This window comes from Myzus persicae, unplaced genomic scaffold (assembly GCF_001856785.1).
Source record: "Myzus persicae strain clone G006 unplaced genomic scaffold, MPER_G0061.0, whole genome shotgun sequence".
Classification (NCBI taxonomy): Eukaryota; Metazoa; Arthropoda; class Insecta; order Hemiptera; family Aphididae; genus Myzus; species Myzus persicae.
In genome coordinates, this window is record NW_019104397.1 from 29,584 (window position 1) to 48,248 (window position 18,665).

Here is an 18,665-nt window from a genome sequence, read left to right on the forward strand (position 1 = left end):
TATAGTTATTTTAAGTTCAAATTTAGAAAAAATACGTATTAACGCAAAGAAAAACGATTGTAGTCATTTTGTTGTAATTCGGTTCCGAAACAGCCCAATTTGACATTATTGTACATATTAATTTGTTCAGAATCGCTGATAATTTAAAAATAATATCAATTCAATTTATCGGCTACCGAATTAATAATAAGTAATAACTATATTAAATATCCTAAACTGACACAACGTCTCCGCTCAGAAACGTTTTTCATATACAACGATATTATATCAAGTATTCAAGTGGATATCTCGATTAATATTTTGTGGAACAAAATCTATTGGTACGAATATCCATTGGAACACATGTTTTTCGGAACAATATACAATGTCCCACATTCCACAATGTATTATACATATTGTGGCAACTCACAACATATTTTGTACATTATGACAGCGGTATTAGCGCGTTAGCGTTCGACAGCTGCACGCCCCTCCTGTTTGTATTTTACATCGTTCGAAACTCCGATCGCCGTCGGCCTCTATGACGATACCTTTCTCTTTACCCACTCTCTTTCCAGACGCGCGTCGTCGAATACGCACCGTGTTTCCAACTCTCCTTCGAAGCAGACATCGAACGATCACTAAGCGAGTATTATGTAAGTAGATACAACAATTTCGCTTTCCGTGTTAACTCTTTAATATTTTTCACGTGAATTTTTAATTTGTACAATCTGTATGAAATATTTTTGCAATCAGCACAATAGATGTAGGGATAAATAAGTGGGCTGTTTGGATTAGTTGAAATACAATTTATTACTACTTAAGAGGATGTTACACCCACATGTGTTGTCTCGGTCTTAAAAATGTACAACATAGCAAAAACTGTTTTGCGGGGGATAGAAGCACTCAGTTTGTAGTCTTAGTAGATAATCTAAAAGTGTACACAATATAGAAGATAATATTTTCTGTCATAGCGTGTTTATTTGTTTGATATCATCGATAAGAAAAAAATTATAATACTTTTAAAAATCTGGTATTTTTACGTTTTCCAAGTTAGCCATTGATATATTGGTATTATCGAAAAAAATAAAAACGCTACCTACAACGGCAGTTTGTCTTATATTTTACATTTGTAAGATGGATATGACACATACGGATGTGGTGTCCTCTTAAACATTTAAATTTAAATCATTGTTTTGTTTTAAATACTTTTAAACTTATATATATATATTTCAATAACACCTAAAAAACAAAGTATAAAATATATACAGTCGTCGCCAGACAGATTGACACGGCGGCCGTGACGCTTTTCAGTAAGTGTATCGCAAACTAGTCACGGCGTATTTCAACTCACGGACTTGCTGTTGCCTTACCAAGTTGTTTATCATAAATGTATTAAAATAACAACTTCAGCTGACAATGGCAATATTAGATTAATATGAAATGAAAACTATGGAATATACTAATACAGTGTTGGACAGGGTTTTTTTTAACGATTTTTTCTCACTGCACAAACATATTCCTACTCATTAAATTGTTTGAATAGACCAGACTTACGAACTGTTATAACTTACCCGTTGAACTGCTATACTACTGTCTGCTGTATACTGTACCTACTACCTACATTTTTAATAATATTGTTTGTAAATATATTATGTAGTAATACTTACTAATTAAAATGTACTTGTAATAGGTAATTTGTAATAATAATTGTTTATAAAAATAAAAACAATCAATGAACTAGGTAACTTCTTTTTAATTTTAAACTTTTACATTAAACAATATTAATGATTTTTAATTTTAAAACTTTTTTTTTTTATCAATCCACTGGTTGTATTAGGTTTGGTCTCTACCTCAGTATCACTCTCAGAACTCACTGGATTCGCTTCTTGAAATATACCCTTAAAGTAGTTCTGTGACTTTCCTCTTGGTCTATTAGTGTTCCTTCTTTCCTTCATTTTCATAAAATTTAAAACTGCTTTTCTTACATCCCAATCAATTAATGCTGGCATATTGTAGTGAATATATAAATAATAATTTTCTGTTGAGACTAGCATTCTTGCTCTTTCAGACGTTTTAAGTTTGTTACTAGCACTTATTAACCTTTCCACATCTGCAGATGATGGTTTTGCAGCTATTATTCTTGCTAATGCAATTTTCAAGTTACAATATTCATTAGAAATACATAATAGTTTAAGTAAATCTGATGGATTCATGTTTCTATACTTAATAATATTCTCAGACATTAAAAGCTCTTGGTATTCTTGATTGAAGAGCTGTAAATCTAAATCATAACATAATATGTTATGAACTTGTTCAATGTTTGATTGTTGTGACAGTTCGACAAATGGTTTTAAAATATTTATTGTGTCTATATCTTGTATAAATCTTTGAGATAAAAATTCCATTAGACTTTCTCTTATTTCATTAATAATTGCCTGTTTATCTCTTTTGTCTGTCACATATTTATTGTGTTGTTTAGTGCGCCATTCAGTTGTATGAAGTTTAATACATTTTAAGTATAGTTCTTCTTCTCTATTTTCTATTTTTAGTTCTAAATTATACAACCAACCACCTAATAGATTTTGAGTTTTTAATAAATCTATTTGGTCTAGTACATTTTTAGTTAATTTATCCATATCGGTTATTGTAAGACTATCTGACTGCAATTTTTTTTGGTAATTTGAAAATAAAAACAACAAATCTGCAGTAAATGCGATTATATATATATTATCATAGTTGGTCAAAAAATTTTAAACCCTATGGATGACTTTTCTGTTGATTTCATAAAATATAAAACCAACACATTCCAAGACACTAAAATTGAATTCAAAAGTTCATAAGTGAACTCAATCCACCTTACTTCAAACAATTTAGGTAATCTCATTAGGCTTAATTTTTTTTCTTCGCCTATGCAAATAAGTTCACGTGTACGCAGTCCTGATGTATGGAAAAATGTACTTATTGCAACTAATTCAATAACAATATGTTTTAATTCTCTAACACTTTCTGACACAGACTTCCATGCCAAGTTAGCTTCAAAAAAATTATTTTAAAAACTTCATCTATTGTGACCGATGGAGCCAAATGTAATACAGGGGAAAAAATGGATTATGGGCATTACTAAAACAAATGCGTCATGTGAGTGCTGATGAAAATACTGAGGCAGAGACATCAATACCTCCTTTAATGACCATATGGTGTGCAGCTCATCGGTCACAATAGATGAAGTTTTTAAAATAATTTTTTTGAAGCTACCCTCACCAAATAGTTTGTCACATCCATCTTCAATTGCTCTAATCATGCCTTTAACCCCACGCTCTTTTGGTTCATCTGCACCTAAAAATAGTAATTCTGCACTCCCTTCGTTGTTAATTATTTTTACTAAAACTTAAATTTTATCAATCTGCATCCGATCTACACTTCCGTCACATCTTAAAGAAATAGCCAAAGTTTTATTTAAAATTGTATCGATGACTCTTGATTTATCAGTATTTGCAAAACATTCTAAACAATTATGGTGACCATTCGGGGATAAGTATTGTAAATCTGTATTGTTCATTTGAATTCATTTGAAAATTAGATGCATACCTAGATACCACTACACGCCCGGGAAAGGAATATCCTGACAATGTCAATTTTTTAGCATCGTTATACACATGTATCATACAGCTACCTATTTTGGAAGCAAGATCACTATTTGCTTTTGATACAGCCAAACCAATGGCACTGGATTTGTCTTTAAGGACTTCACTGCTACTTAATGATGACAAACGATGTGCTCTAGTACATAAAATATGACCCTCAGATAACAAATGTTTTTTTTTTACATCTTCTCGATAAATTGTACCACATATTTGGGCAATGGCTGGGACCGTTTTAGAATATATTTTGTTTAAATTTGGATGTTTTGAACAAGGGATACATGTTATATAATGTCTACCATTTCTATGACTATGATCAAAAACATCAGTGTCTCCATAATATACTTTACTTACATTCAACGGTTCAGTCGGTTTAGACGTAGACGTAGATTGAGATGGTTCATCGATATTTAAGTGTGATGAAGTGATTGGGCTATTATTTTCAACAGATGTAGTAGCTGCAGCTGGAGATTTATCTCTTTTTAACCATGACTGGAGCATTTTGAACTCAAACAGATTGACAAAATAACATAGGTCATACAAAAAAAAACCAAGTTTAGAACATAGATATTCACAAATTTCCAATTATATAATAATAAATAATATGTACTCACAAATTCGCGAAACAAATTATCTGTTATCATAGTGTTAAAAATTAATTTTATAATATTAAACAATTTACCAAAACAGAAACTTCTATGTAGAATGAAAACTTTACTATGAACCATGGAGCATTGAAAATATATTGGAGTATAAGAAATAAAAACGTTAGTCAAGCAGTCAACGATACATTTTGATAAGCATGTTATCATGTTATCGCGATTGTTGATAATAATAAATTTGCCTGTTTGCAACCTATATAACTCGATCAGAGAGAAAGATAAAACCATAGACTATTAACGTACTATGATAAAAGATAAAACTAAAACGCAATAATTAATTATCAAAATGTATTTTAAAACATTTTTTTTTTCAACTTTAGACAAATATTATTTCATAATATACAATAAATATCATCATGAAATTCTTATTTTGCACTGCACAAAGTAACAATTTGTACTGCACAATGACTTTTCTCACTGCACAAAATGTGTCTCACTACACACTAAAAAAAACCCTGGTGTTGGATATTTACTAATTTACTACACTATTCGTTATTCGGTACTCACATTCAAATACGGAGAACCCTGGCTTTCATTATCGCGTCGTCGGAGCCTTGTCAATATTATATCTATCTTTCAAAGGCTACTTCACTATCTTATTTTCATTTTATTTTTTTACTAATTTTCATCAATTAAACAATCGCAATTAAAAACAGTACAATTAAGTAAACAATAACCAAGGTAAAAAGACGCATTTTCTCTTTTTTTTTTTATAACAAAATAACAGAGTACCTACCTCAATATCATTAAAACTCGATTTTCTTGGTAATTTTTTATACATTTTAATGTATTGCATTAAATTTAAATACCTTCATAATATTAAGTAGCTTTCATTTCAGGTCATTGTACGTACCATTTACATTATTAACTTCAAATTGTACTTGTATTTATAGTATGTATTAATAATTCAATGAGCAAAATTAATAATTTATTTTCGAATTATTTTATTTTATTAAATGATTTCATCATTGTAGCTAATATTAACTTCATAAAATATATTTGAAATAAGTTCTGTAGGTTTTAAGGTACAGTTTATGAAGTCTGAACGATTATAGATTTATTCATTATTGCCTAATTATGTTTTTATTTAATATTTTAAACTGTGAACCTATCATAATGTAATATATATATTATAGATTCCGACATACGGTTAAGTTTTTGGTGATAGTTGTGGCGAAGACCCAGGCTATATCAGAAGGGATATCACTGAAGGTTGCAGAAGTGGTGGTGGTGGTACCAGAAGTCTTGGAAAAAGACTGACAAGACTCTGTAAGTACCCTAAACAGCGATTTTATATTTTAGGACAGGTTAACCGCTACATTATGTTAAGGTACATTGCCTGGAGAGCTGTGTGTACCATTTTAGGTAAACTTATTGCTTTGCCAATACATTTTTGTGGTCCATTGTTGGTACACTGGAGTAATTGTCAAAAAGTGTTATGCGTACCTACTATGGTACATGTAAATACAATTTAAACACAGGAAAATATTTCGTAGCCCACCAGGCAAATAAATTTCTATTAGGTTTTGATAACTTTTAAACTCAATATTGTATGTAAAAAAAAATGTTTTAAAAAAAATAATAATAATTTTGCCATGTAATTTAAACAATGTACCAAAAATGGTACACATACCGGTTGACCTGTTAAGAACTTAAAATAATATTTGAAAATTAAAAAATAATGTTATCAGAACTTTTGAAATAATTTATTTCATATAATTTGAATATTATATTAATTTTCTATCTTAATTAATTTTTGTAACGTTATATCATTAGTATTTCAAAAACATCAAAAGTAATAATTATTATTTAATATTCAAACAATTTTAAAGATACATTTCTAGAATTTTATCCAAATATTCTTAGGCTATTCAATTAGATGTTTGTAATAAGATTAAAAGAGTCCAAGGACATTTTTCAAGAACTAAATTATTGTGTTTATTTTCTGAGAATATTAAATGCAGTTTCAATAATATTATTTTAATCTTATTATATATATATATTTTATTTTCACATTTATATATCAAGAATATAACTGTAATCACTATGCTATTTATATCAATATTGAATATTGTATATATTTAATTTAATTTATAATTATATTTTATTTTATACTATATGGCAATATATACGTAACAATACATGCCAAAATGATATGTTAAAATTGTTTAAGAGTCTACTATTTAATTAAACATTGTAGTGATCCAATATTTACTACATTACTCAAAAAGTCATAATTATATTTCACTAATATTATTTGCTAGACAAACAAAACTTAGTGTGGGCTAACTATACTACCAACGGTCCATGAAATTCCTTTTAAATTTTCTATTTGCACCTAGGATGAATTCTTAAAGAATCTGTAAAAAAAATAAATATTCTATACTAATGTAAAATACAATCAATTTTTCACAAACCAAATAGGTATTATTATTTTTAAATACACATACAAATGAATAAAACTAGCTAAATACTAAATAGTTTTGCTTATTTATTTTACAAAGTACCTACTCACAAATTAAGATTCTATAACACCCTAGCATTTAAAGATTCATTTTCTTTTTTAAACCTTGTAACTAATACAAACACAGAAAATCATCAGTAAAAATCGTTGTCACTATGCATCTTCTACTGTCTCCTTAATCATTGGCGTCCCTGGACAGTTTTCAAGGGGGGGGGGTGAACCTATTTTTAAAATCTATATATTATAAGTATTAATAATAATAATAATAAAGAATATGTATTAAAAAAAAATAATAATAATAATAATAATAATAAATAAGTACAGTTATACAATAAAATCTATTTTTCGTTTGTTTTTTTGCAAACCGCTCAATTATATTATTTATGTCTATATCTACATTTCTATGCACATGCATTAATGCCAGTCCAATTAATCTAGTTTGTCCCATTTGGCTCCTTAACCAAGTTTTTAATCTAAAAATCATGAATTGAATAGCAAGAAATTAGGTGAAAGCAAGCTAACTAAGCAAACCATTATAGCATTATTCAAATATATTTATAATGTAAGCAAATGCAAAGTAAGCAAAATTAAAGCTTAAAATATAACATAAGCATAAGCATTGTTTTTAAAACAAAATAACAATGGTATTGCTGTGAAGTAAAATGTTATGAAAATTGTAATACTAATTTATAATAAGCAACCTGCGAAGTGTTGAAAAGCTCCTCTCTGCAGAAGTGACACTTACAGGAAGTGTTCTTAATATTAATAAAAGCTTTCTTATAAGTGGAAAAATTAACGTAAGACATTGTTCAATAGATTGAAAAACATCTCTCGGAGAATTTTCACCTACAGAAATAAAATTGTGATTTAAGTAACTAGTTCATTTTACAATTAAAAAAAATTGTTGACTATAGTACTTGAAACCCATTTTGATTTCCACAGCTCTAACTCTCATTTGAAGGCGATTTGATTTATTTCCAAAAATGAAGTTTTCAGTTATTGAATTTATTAATTTATCACACATCCCTGGAGACATGTTGATTATCGAAACTGGTACTAATTGCATGAGCAAAAATACTGTACTATTTTTTTTGCTGCAGAATTTCATGCCAAGATCTTCCAGGACATTGTCAAGGATAGGTATATACTATATACACAAAACTCTTCTATAGTACTCCTCAAGATTACTAGCTGGAGTGTTGGATCAATGAGTTTGACGTTTAGCTGTGCGTGGTACTGCTGTATTCATTTCCAATTTTGTCATAATTATCTTACATTTTTCAAATAATCCTTTAAAATTTGATTCACTATTTAACCGTTTGTCTTCTAATTTTTTTATGATTAATATCTATGCAGTGTTCAGCACTACAAATATCTTGTGTTGTTCCTTGTAATATTTTGCTTGCTGCTGCTGTTACAATTAGTATTTCTGTCATTGTATACAAAGTTAATACAAAGTCACAGGTACAAATTGATGAGAGTAGTGTTTTTGCTTTTGATGATGACAACACATCATTTCATTCAGAATACATACTAAACTATCAATTATTTCAACCAGATTTAGTTGAAATTCACAAATACTTTCATGTCGCTCAATCCACCTAGTGTCACATAATCCAGCTTAAGAGTGCTTACATCCTTTAAGATTATTTTTTAAAATAAAATTTCTTTTTCATGACATATTAAAAAATGACAATATTTCTCTTATTATACTCATATTGTTTCGGACTAACTGGACATTTAATGATTTAGAAATACTCAAATTTAAGGTGTGGTTGGAACATGGACTAAAAATTGCATTTTCACAACTAGTTTGGGCGCATTGGACAGCTCCATGAACAACTGATGTCATAACTGAACACCCATCTGTTCCAATGCCAACACATTTACTTAAATCTAGTGGCATACTTTGCATAGCAGATAAAACAATGTTTCCTAAGACCCTCACCTGTTAATTTTGGCTCTATGTATGGTTTTTCATGTTCTTTCTTATATATTAATTTTTATTAACCTTTGCATTCAAAAAGTGTGATAATTTAATTTTTATAACTCTATAATTTTTTATTTTAAACATTATTAAACAACTCACCATGTAATATATGTATACCTTTTAATTTCTCTGATTTTATAGGTTATAATAATTGCATGACAATTTGCTTACGTCAAAAGTTTGCAGTATGCGGCCGACACCTGAAACAGGAGCAAAGCGAAAGATTGATCCAGAGGCTGCCCAAAGTAATAGGAGCATTAAGACAAGTAGGAGCACCATCAGTAGTGGTAGCAAAAGTAGCAGTAGCAACAACAGGAGTCATAGGAGCACGAGCTTAATAGCACCAGCTGCTGTAGTGGTAGCACCAGCAGTAGTATCCGCAACATCAGCAGTAGAAGCATCAACAGTGGTAGCAGCACCAGCAGTAGTTGCAGTGCCAGCAGCAGGAGTACCAGCTTTCGTAGTCTGTGGTGGCAAGTCGCTGAAAAAACCTCACGGTATGTATATTATTTAATATTCTAAATATTGCATTATAGTTAAATTTACAAAGTATTTTGTAATTTTAAGAAATTAAAGTGTATAGACTTCAATAGATACCTAAGAATGCTCACCCATATTTTTTCTTACATTGATAAATTAATTTAAATTCTGACTGTTAGAATTTTTAAGTTGACCTATTACCGTATTTTCAAATTTCTAATATTTTTTGTACTACTTGAGGAGTATCCTATGGCAAAACAAACTTCTATTTTTCAAAGACTCAACATTTTTTAGTTTATGATTTTTTTTGAAAATGTTGAGTTATCTAAATCAAAATTCTAATGAGTAGTTTCTGCGTTATTAAAATGCGTATACTGAGGGTAATAATAATAATCCTTAAAAATGGTTTTATATAAATAAAAACTATGTAATGTTAGATGTAATATTTATTATACTTGGCAAATTTTTACAAATTATTTATATTTATAAATTAATAGTAATTGTTAACTTTTCAAATTATCCAAACCCCACATTTACTTAACCCATTACCATAGACATATTATCCTTAAAACGGGAGCATGTAAACTCCGCCACAAGTACCTTTTTTTAGTGTACAGTCGGCCAGGAAAAAAAACAGGTAAAATTGGATTCATGTAAACTCCACCACTGAAAAAAATCAAGTAAAATTTCTCACTTAAGAAAATCAAGTCACAGTATAAAATTAACGGTAGCCGGATAACAAAGCCATGGATAAAAAAGACCCACATGTATTTTTTTACCCAAACAATTTACTACTATGTACAATTTAAAAATATAATATTTAAAAAAATAAATTAAAATTTCCTTATTGTGTAAGCAATAGCCGTCAAATATTCATCTATGTATCGGTGTAGTATACTTGTCTATGGACCGGTGTGTTAAGCCATCACCATCACTACCTATATATTTTACATTTTTTTTTTTTGTCATTTAAATTGCCTATTGCAATATCTACATAAAATGAACACCAAAACACCAATAAGTAGGTATATAGATAATACAATTAATATACGGCGATAAGATTAGTCCAATTATTAGTGAAAAATGGTCAGACAAAATAGTTTATTGTATAGCCTACTAATAATAGTATAATATTAGAGAGACTTAAAATGTGTCACTTAAAAAAAGACACGTATTCTGGTATTTTCTTCATATTTTCTTTATATAGTTTAATTTTCAAAATATTTCGCTTATTTTTAGCTATAATTGTCTTAAATTATATTAATTTTATTACATTTTAAAATAAATAATAGTACATTGTAGTATGACATTTGTAGTAAATTGCTTTTGTACAAAAATAAATCCTTGTCTTTTTATCGGTGGATTTTTTATCCGTGGCTTTTTTATCTTAGATCCAAAATTAATACACAGGACTGGTATGTACATTATTATAATATCCCAAAAAATAGATAATAATTAATAAAAATAATAATTGCCAGAACAAATCATCCAAATTGTCACGTGTATTAATGTATTATCATAATAAATAATTGTAATAATCATAAAATATGTATTTAGCAACCTAGGTATGTTATGTTATGTTATAATATGTGGAAATGTAAACTAAAATAATGAGATACAAATTGTAGTTATTCTGACATATCCATTATAGGTAAGAAAATAAAAATGGCGTTTCATTTCCTTTTTAACTAACAGGTATTCTGACGGAGTTTACAATCGCCCCTTAAAACGCAAAGTTACAGTTTTGATCTAGGTCAAAATTTAGATACATCAAAATTCTCAAAATAAATATCTGCTTGATAATTAAAAATGGAAAAAAGAAGATTCCAGTTTGAAAAACTGAAGTTTGTATTGTCACAGGATCATTCTCAAGTGGTACAACAAATATCAATGATTTGAAAAAATAGTCTTCAAGTGTATTAAAAATTCCAAAAATCTGAATTTTAATACATACATAATTTAAGCATAAAAATAAAATAAGAATGCTTAAAATATCACCCTGTATTCATAAAATACCATAGAATATATAATATTTAAAAAAAAGCTTGTCCTGGTGGAGTTCTTAATTTCTTATCATTATCACCTTAAGAATACAAATAAATTAAAAAACAATCTGTTGTTTATACAAATACTTTAGATCAGTAAAACCATTTCATGTAATAATCAAATTATAATTCTATTATCGTTGACAAATACTTAAGATAAGTTTTGAATGACTTAAATTATCAAACTGAGTTATATTAATATTTAACAGGCGAAATTAATTAATACCAGTATACATGACACTTTTTTGTCTAAAAACTGTTTGACACTTCAATAAACGTATGTTAACATTTTACTTATATCTAATAATATATGTTCATGATCTAATGCAGGTATTAAATGTTTATGTTTATGCAAGTCTATTAATACAGATTGGTTTTAAATAATCTTCAATATTTTTACATTGAGTTTTTCATAAAGTGGAATAGTATTAGTATAGATTGATTCAGCAAATATTTAAAAAAAAACAATATATTTTAACTGCTGGTAGCAGTGTAACTCCTACGAGGATGGTGGCTACTTACGACGGACTCGTGCCGGAACCGAAGTAGGATGATATAAATTTTAAAAAACAACAACGCCAATATATAACAGCACAAAGCGTTATGAGATATATAACTCATAACTAGTCAATAATAATAATAACAGTTTCAGTTTCTCCACACAAAAAGATACAAATAAGCATTAAGAGGACGTAACACTGGCATTTTTTGTCTCAATCTTACTTAGCAAATGTACGTAAGCTCAGCAGCTCACGAGTAGCTTCAATAATTCTAAAATCTAAAATAAGCCTGGTTTCATTAAATACATACAACTATTTTCATAAAACACCATTAATATAATTTACATGTCTATCCCATCAAAGTCTATACTCTATAATTAGGCTTAAGCTAATATATTTTAATTCATTGACTTTATCAAGTTGTATACATTTCAGGTCGAAATTGGTATTTGAATTAGGATTACATTTTAGAGAATGGACAGTCGAATTATGTTCATGCAAAACATTATTAACAAGTGAAATAAAATAGATAAATTTAGGTTTTAGTAAATTTAACTCTCAGATATTCTTAGAATACAAAAGATACACGTTTTTTAAAATCGCATTTGCTTCATGGTTCAAACTATCAACTCTAGGTTCAAATATTAGTAGAACCATATCATCAGCAACTACTAAGTAATTCCATACTACTATTTATATTTATATTCAATATATCATTAATGTAAAAAGGTAAATAATAGGGGGCCTAAGACTGTTGCCACAAGCTATGTCTCTAGCTATACAATAACAATCATTTACTTAAATAATTGAAATTATTAACAGATATTATGAAAGGTTATAACTTTATAAACAACTCCAAGGACATTTGACTAAAAATTCTAGCATTTTTAGCAATGACTCATGATTTACACAATCAAAAGTGCTTACATTTCAGAAAAATACCCATAACTTAATAATTCACATCAATATATTTACAAACAAAATTATCCAGTTTCCAAAGCTTATCGATTATTGACAAACCAGTTACAAAACCAAAAAGTAAAATTAAAAAAATTGACTTAAAAAAAAATTAATAGACTACTTTTGATACACTTTGAAAATTTTTGATTAAATTAATGATAGTGAGATAGGTCTATAATTTCCACTTGATAATATATTACCTGATTTAAATAATGAAGTAACAATACATTAATTAACTCAAAAGGAAAATGATTCATACAGGTTTAATAATAATTAACTATAATGGTCTACAAATAAAATTAAAAATTTTCTTTAGAACTTTTCTTTATCTTATCAATAAACTCAGTTATCGTTTCACAAATAATTAGATAAAGAATAATGATATACTTTCTCATAATAATTCAATTATTAAAATGGACAAAATTAGAATTCATATGTTCTATTTCGTTTACAAAAAAGTGTACAAGTACATTACAAAATGTCACTTGAAGATTCCATGACAATGCCATTTGGTGAAAATTATGAAAACATTAATTTTTAAATCATATTATAATTCAGAAACTTTTATTCTCAACATTATTCAACAACTGACCGAGTGATATATGTACACCTTCCTGTAAAATCACCAAATATTATGATTTTGCAGTTAAGATTGAAGCTGATGCAGAAACTATCATCAGTAGTAGGAGCACTAACAGTGTGGCACCAGCTGCTGTTATAGGATCGCCAAGAGTAATAGGAGCACCACCTTTAGTGAGCAGTGCTGGTGGTGTCAATCGTCACAGCAATTCGCTGACAGGCCTTCTTAGTAAGTAAATTATTCATTATTGTAATTATTGCATTACAGTTAAATTCATGAAGTACCTCTAAACAATTATAAGCAACAAGTGAATACACTTCAGTATATATCTTTACATACATGGAATAAATGTGATAATTGTATTTTGAATTTAAATTATAACTCAATAACATTTATTTTTGACATTATTCAACAACTGACCAAGTGATTTATGTATACCTTGATGCAGAAGCTGAAATAAAAGAAGAAAGTCCGAATGAGATAGATTACCTGAAACTAGTGGACCAGCTGTACACAGGGAGGCAGAGGACGGAAAAAAATAATCGTATGCGGCCGACCGATCGAGGAGCTGTACCAGAGAATATCATGGAACCGTATAATTTATCATTCTGGCTTGGTAGTGATGCAGAAGTTGCCAGCAGTAGTAGGAGCGCCAACAGTGTGGTACCATCTGCTGTTGTAGGATTGCCAAGAGTAAAAGGAGCCCCACCTTTAGTAAGCAGTGCTGCTGGTATCAATCGTCACAGAAATTCACTGACAGGCCCTTTTAGTAAGTAAATTAGTCATTGTTGTAATTATTGCATTACAGTTAAATTCATGAAGTACCTCTTAACAATTATAAGCAACAAGTGAATACACTTCAGTATATATCTTTACATACATGGAATAAATGTGATAATTGTATTTTGAATTTAAATTATAACTCTATAACTTTAATTTTCAACATTATTCAACAACTGACCAAGTGATATAGTATACCTTCCTGTAAAATCACCAAATATTATGATTTTACAGTTAAGATTGAAGCTGATGCAGAAACTATCATCAGTAGTAGGAGCGCCAACAGTGTGGCACCAGCTGCTGTTATAGGATCGCCAAGAGTAATAGAAGCACCGCCTTTAGTGAGCAGTGCTGGTGGTGATAATCGTCACAGCAATTCGCTGACAGGCCCTCTTAGTAAGTAAATTATTCATTATTATAATTATTGCATTACAGTTATATTCATGAAGTACCTCTTAATAATTATAAGTAGCAAGTGAATACACTTCAGTATATATCTTTACGTACATGGAATAAATTTGATAATTCTATTATGAATTCATATTATAACTCAATAACTTTTATTTTTGACATTATTCAACAAGTGACCAAGTGATTTATGTATACCTTGATGCAGAAGCTGAAATAAAAGAAGAAAGTCCGTATGAGATAGATTACCTGAAACTAGTGGACCAGCTGTACATAGGGATGATGATGACGGAAAAAAATAATCGTATGCGGCCGACCGATCGAGGAGCTGTACCAGAGAATATCCTGGAACCGTATAATTCATCATTCTGGCTTGGTAGTGATGCAGAAGTTGCCAGCAGTAGTAGGAGCGCCAACAGTGTGGCACCATCTGCTGTTATAGGATCGCCAAGAGTAATAGGAGCACCACCTTTAGTGAGCAGTGCTGGTGGTGTCAATCGTCACAGCAATTTGTTGACAGGCCCTTTTAGTAAGTAAATTATTCATTGTTGTAATTATTGCATTACAGTGAAATCATGAAGTACCTCTTAATAATTATAAGCAACAAGTGAATACACTTCAGTATATATCTTTACGTACATGGAATAAATTTGATAATTCTATTATGAATTCATATTATAACTCAATAACTTTTATTTTTGACATTATTCAACAAGTGACCAAGTGATTTATGTATACCTTGATGCAGAAGCTGAAATAAAAGAAGAAAGTCCGTATGAGATAGATTACCTGAAACTAGTGGACCAGCTGTACATAGGGATGATGATGACGGAAAAAAATAATCGTATGCGGCCGACCGATAGAGGAGCTGTACCAGAGAATATCATGGAACCGTATCATTTATCATTTCAGCTTGGGGGTGATGCAGAAGCTGCCAGCAGTAGTAGGAGCACTGTAAGAAATAGGAGCACCAGCAGTAGTAGCAGTTCCAGCGATGATGGCACTTACTTGTTTAAGTGATTTTTAAATGGTTTGAAGTAAAATATAGCATGTTTTCATCAGGTTTTTTCAGCTTAAAAATTCTTATTAGAATAATTTAACCTAATTGTGTCTATTGGGGTGGTTTATGAGGAATGAGGTTTGCCCCAAAAGTTTTGTAATCATATTACAGCGTTATGCATTATTTATTAGGTTTTTTTAAAAATTTTATTGAATAATAGCAAAATATTTATGTATCATTGACAATGTTGTTGCCAATTTATAATTTATATTTTCTGATAAAAGTTTAATTATTGAAAATTCAGTAGGCTCATTTTGTCAAGTATACTACCTACAGCAATTCATTGCATTTTATCTAGAATTTTAAGTTTTCTATGATAATCTTAGTTATAACCATTAATATATTCTTACACTCCAATCTATTTTTTTTTGATATTTTTATATGTATTAAATTAGTTATTAGTTGTAACTTGTAAGACTCAGGCACGCCCGGAGGGGGTGGCCAGGTGGTGCAAATGCACCACCTGAGAATTTTAATAATTTGGATTTTTCAAATAAATAATAAAATATAAAAATTCCTTCTCTGTAAATTTTTAATTTATGCCCATGATTATTCCCAATATAGTAAATATTAAATACTTATTAGCTATTCTGGCATCTGGCTATTCTGAGATACTACCGTCTGCCGCATTTTAGTACTGTGTACAGTCACGTCTAACCACGCGTCTATTATTAATACATTTATTTTGGTCATTAATAATATTTTATGAATTTCGTTATCTGACATCTATTCTGTGGTACACTATTATTTATATATATATATATATATATGTATGTGTGTGTTATACATCTAAAATTTTATCTAATTTTTATATTTTATAAGAAGTAATAAATAAAATGAGTTGTTTTAAATATATTTTGTTATACCCATTATTGATGATAAATAATATATGTCATGTAATAAGTGTTAGGGGGTGTGGGGGGCAAAGCCCCCCACATCATATATTGATATTAAAAATATTTTGCACCTAGTGAGCTACATCTCTGTGGGCGTGCCTGGTAAGACTTATTATTAATTATAATTATTCTTATTTTATTTATTTAAGACATTATGAACATTTCAACAGATAGTGTAAGATATAAGATAACATTTGCATACAATTGTTTAAAATTAATTAAAAGTGATTTTGATTTTATTGTTTTTAATAATGTATGTTGTTAAAAAACATAGGTTTCTGTCAAATTTAAATACAATGTTACACATTTCTGTAAGAAATCAAATTATTTCACCTACATGTGAATTTTTTTTTCATCAATTAAACAAACCAAAAATTGGTTAAGAGAGGTTTAATTATTAGTCTTAAAAAACGTCATATGTATTAATGGAATTTATTAATAAATAAAATATTCTTTTATTATTTAATTATTATTTATTTGTAATTGTTATTTAAATTATTTAATTCACTATAGATTATGGCGGCTCCAAGCGGTTAGATTTTCCAGGTAATTTAGACCTAACAAATTCAAATCACTTTGCAAAATGTAAATTAAATTACTAGAAGTATGTTAATTTCCGCTAGTTTATTTAATAATTTATTTAACTGTGTCAAGTGCTTGTACATACCTACGTGAGCTATAGAACAACGGGTTTTAACCATATTCTTATCAAGTCTAACCAATTTTTATATCATTTTTTTTTATTTCGTCCCCTTCAATTAATATATAATAGAACATAAATAATTGTTGAATACTAATACTTAGATAAATAATACAACTAAAAAGAAAAAAGAAAATGTTTATTAATAATTTGTTCATTTTAGTGGGAAATTTGTGATTGAATTTTCGAAATTATAGTTGCCATATTAATTTTTATATTAGATACTGCTACCCTTAGTCTGGTTATACGTTTAATTTTGTCCGATATTCATTTTACCGTGAGGACTAAAAATTCTATTTTCAAGTAGAAGAAAATGGTAGGAATGTTAATAAATCTATTTTTAACAATTCTTATACAAATTGTTGAATACATTTTGATTTGAATAACCATTTGTTCATTATTTTTTGGGACTTCCAAACTATCTTTCGCGACTCGCTTGGAGGTCACATTAATAATCATTTATAACTATAAATGAAAGGTGATATTATGATTTTTTGGCAAGCTAAAATTACTTTTCAGATCACTCAGTACAGTCTCCAAAAAAATTTGATGTGGGGTGTCATACAAAATTGCTGACTCCAAATACCATATTTACCGACTAGAAAAAAAATTAATAATCAGATCAATAATGACGAGTTGTAAAATAATTTTTTACCGTAATTTAAATACATTTTATACATATGTTAATTTAGTTAAAAACAATTGTATTATAAATCCGTGTGTAAATAATCATATTTATCAATTAGGTAGGTATAGGATATTTGTTTAAGTGGCTGTAAAGGTAGAAAGTAAGTAATGCTATGTACTGACGTCCCGTCATATACGTATATACTTAAGATAGCAAGGGGAACGCATGAGATTGTGACTCGCCGGGATGTGATTGACCTCGAGAAAGCGCTTTGAAAGATTTAGGAATGACAACTAAAATAATTGTGTGCGTAGTTCTGAAAATTCGACAACCGAAATTGCGTTGCGAAAGATATAATATGGAGATGATTGAAAGCATAGATATCAATGGGCATATAATATGAATATAATAAATATTATGTTACTATAACTAAATAGCCGTCAGATAAAATATCGACAGCGACAACCGCATATGAGGAGATCGTTTCCTGGAACTCGTACGCACACGTGCAATAGTAAACGGGGTTAGCGCTATCTCATCGTTAATAGAGGAGTGGAGATTAGGCCTATAAAACAGGGACCCAGTCACTCGATATTTAGACGTGATTTACCAGATCCAGTACTAGCACCTCACGCCAGTCGACTCTTTGATTAATTTCAGTGTTATAAAAAATATTCTATCAGTTTTACATGTCAAATAAAGTCTATGTTCATAATAATCAAAATTGACTTAGAAATTATTTACACCTTGTCATCTTTCATCTTGTACACCACAATCTGTGGGCTGGACCACTACAAGAATATAAATTAATAATTTCAATCTAATTCCACCATGTTCTAATTTTCTATAAATTATAATAATAATAAAAAGTTGGGCAAAATAGTGTGAA

The 18,665-nt window shown here is 29.0% G+C and overlaps 1 protein-coding gene across 2 annotated transcripts; it reads left to right on the forward strand.

Annotated features, from left to right (window-relative positions):
* The first annotated feature begins 548 nt into the window (after window positions 1-548).
* LOC111041855 lies at window positions 549-16,212 on the forward strand. Of its 2 annotated transcripts, XM_022326293.1 has the most exons (8): window positions 549-635; window positions 5,422-5,554; window positions 8,881-9,236; window positions 13,371-13,532; window positions 13,753-14,073; window positions 14,319-14,480; window positions 14,701-15,021; window positions 15,241-16,212. In XM_022326293.1, the coding sequence occupies exons 3-8, from the start codon at window positions 8,927-8,929 to the stop codon at window positions 15,510-15,512; spliced, it is 1,548 nt and encodes a 515-aa protein (XP_022181985.1). In that variant the 5' UTR covers window positions 549-635; window positions 5,422-5,554; window positions 8,881-8,926; the 3' UTR covers window positions 15,513-16,212. The 2 variants fall into 2 exon arrangements, with proteins under 2 accessions (XP_022181985.1, XP_022181984.1); XM_022326292.1 differs by lacking the exon at window positions 549-635 and having other exon boundaries at window positions 5,184-5,554.
* The last annotated feature ends 2,453 nt before the right edge of the window (window positions 16,213-18,665 follow it).

Coding starts and splice junctions, on each gene's coding strand:
- LOC111041855 (XM_022326293.1), top strand. CDS start 8,927: ATGCGGCCGACACCTGAAACAGGAGCAAAGCGAAAGATTGATCCAGAG. Junction 13,533..13,752: donor TTCGCTGACAGGCCTTCTTA/GTAAGTAAATTA, acceptor ACCTTGATGCAG/AAGCTGAAATAAAAGAAGAA. Junction 14,481..14,700: donor TTCGCTGACAGGCCCTCTTA/GTAAGTAAATTA, acceptor ACCTTGATGCAG/AAGCTGAAATAAAAGAAGAA.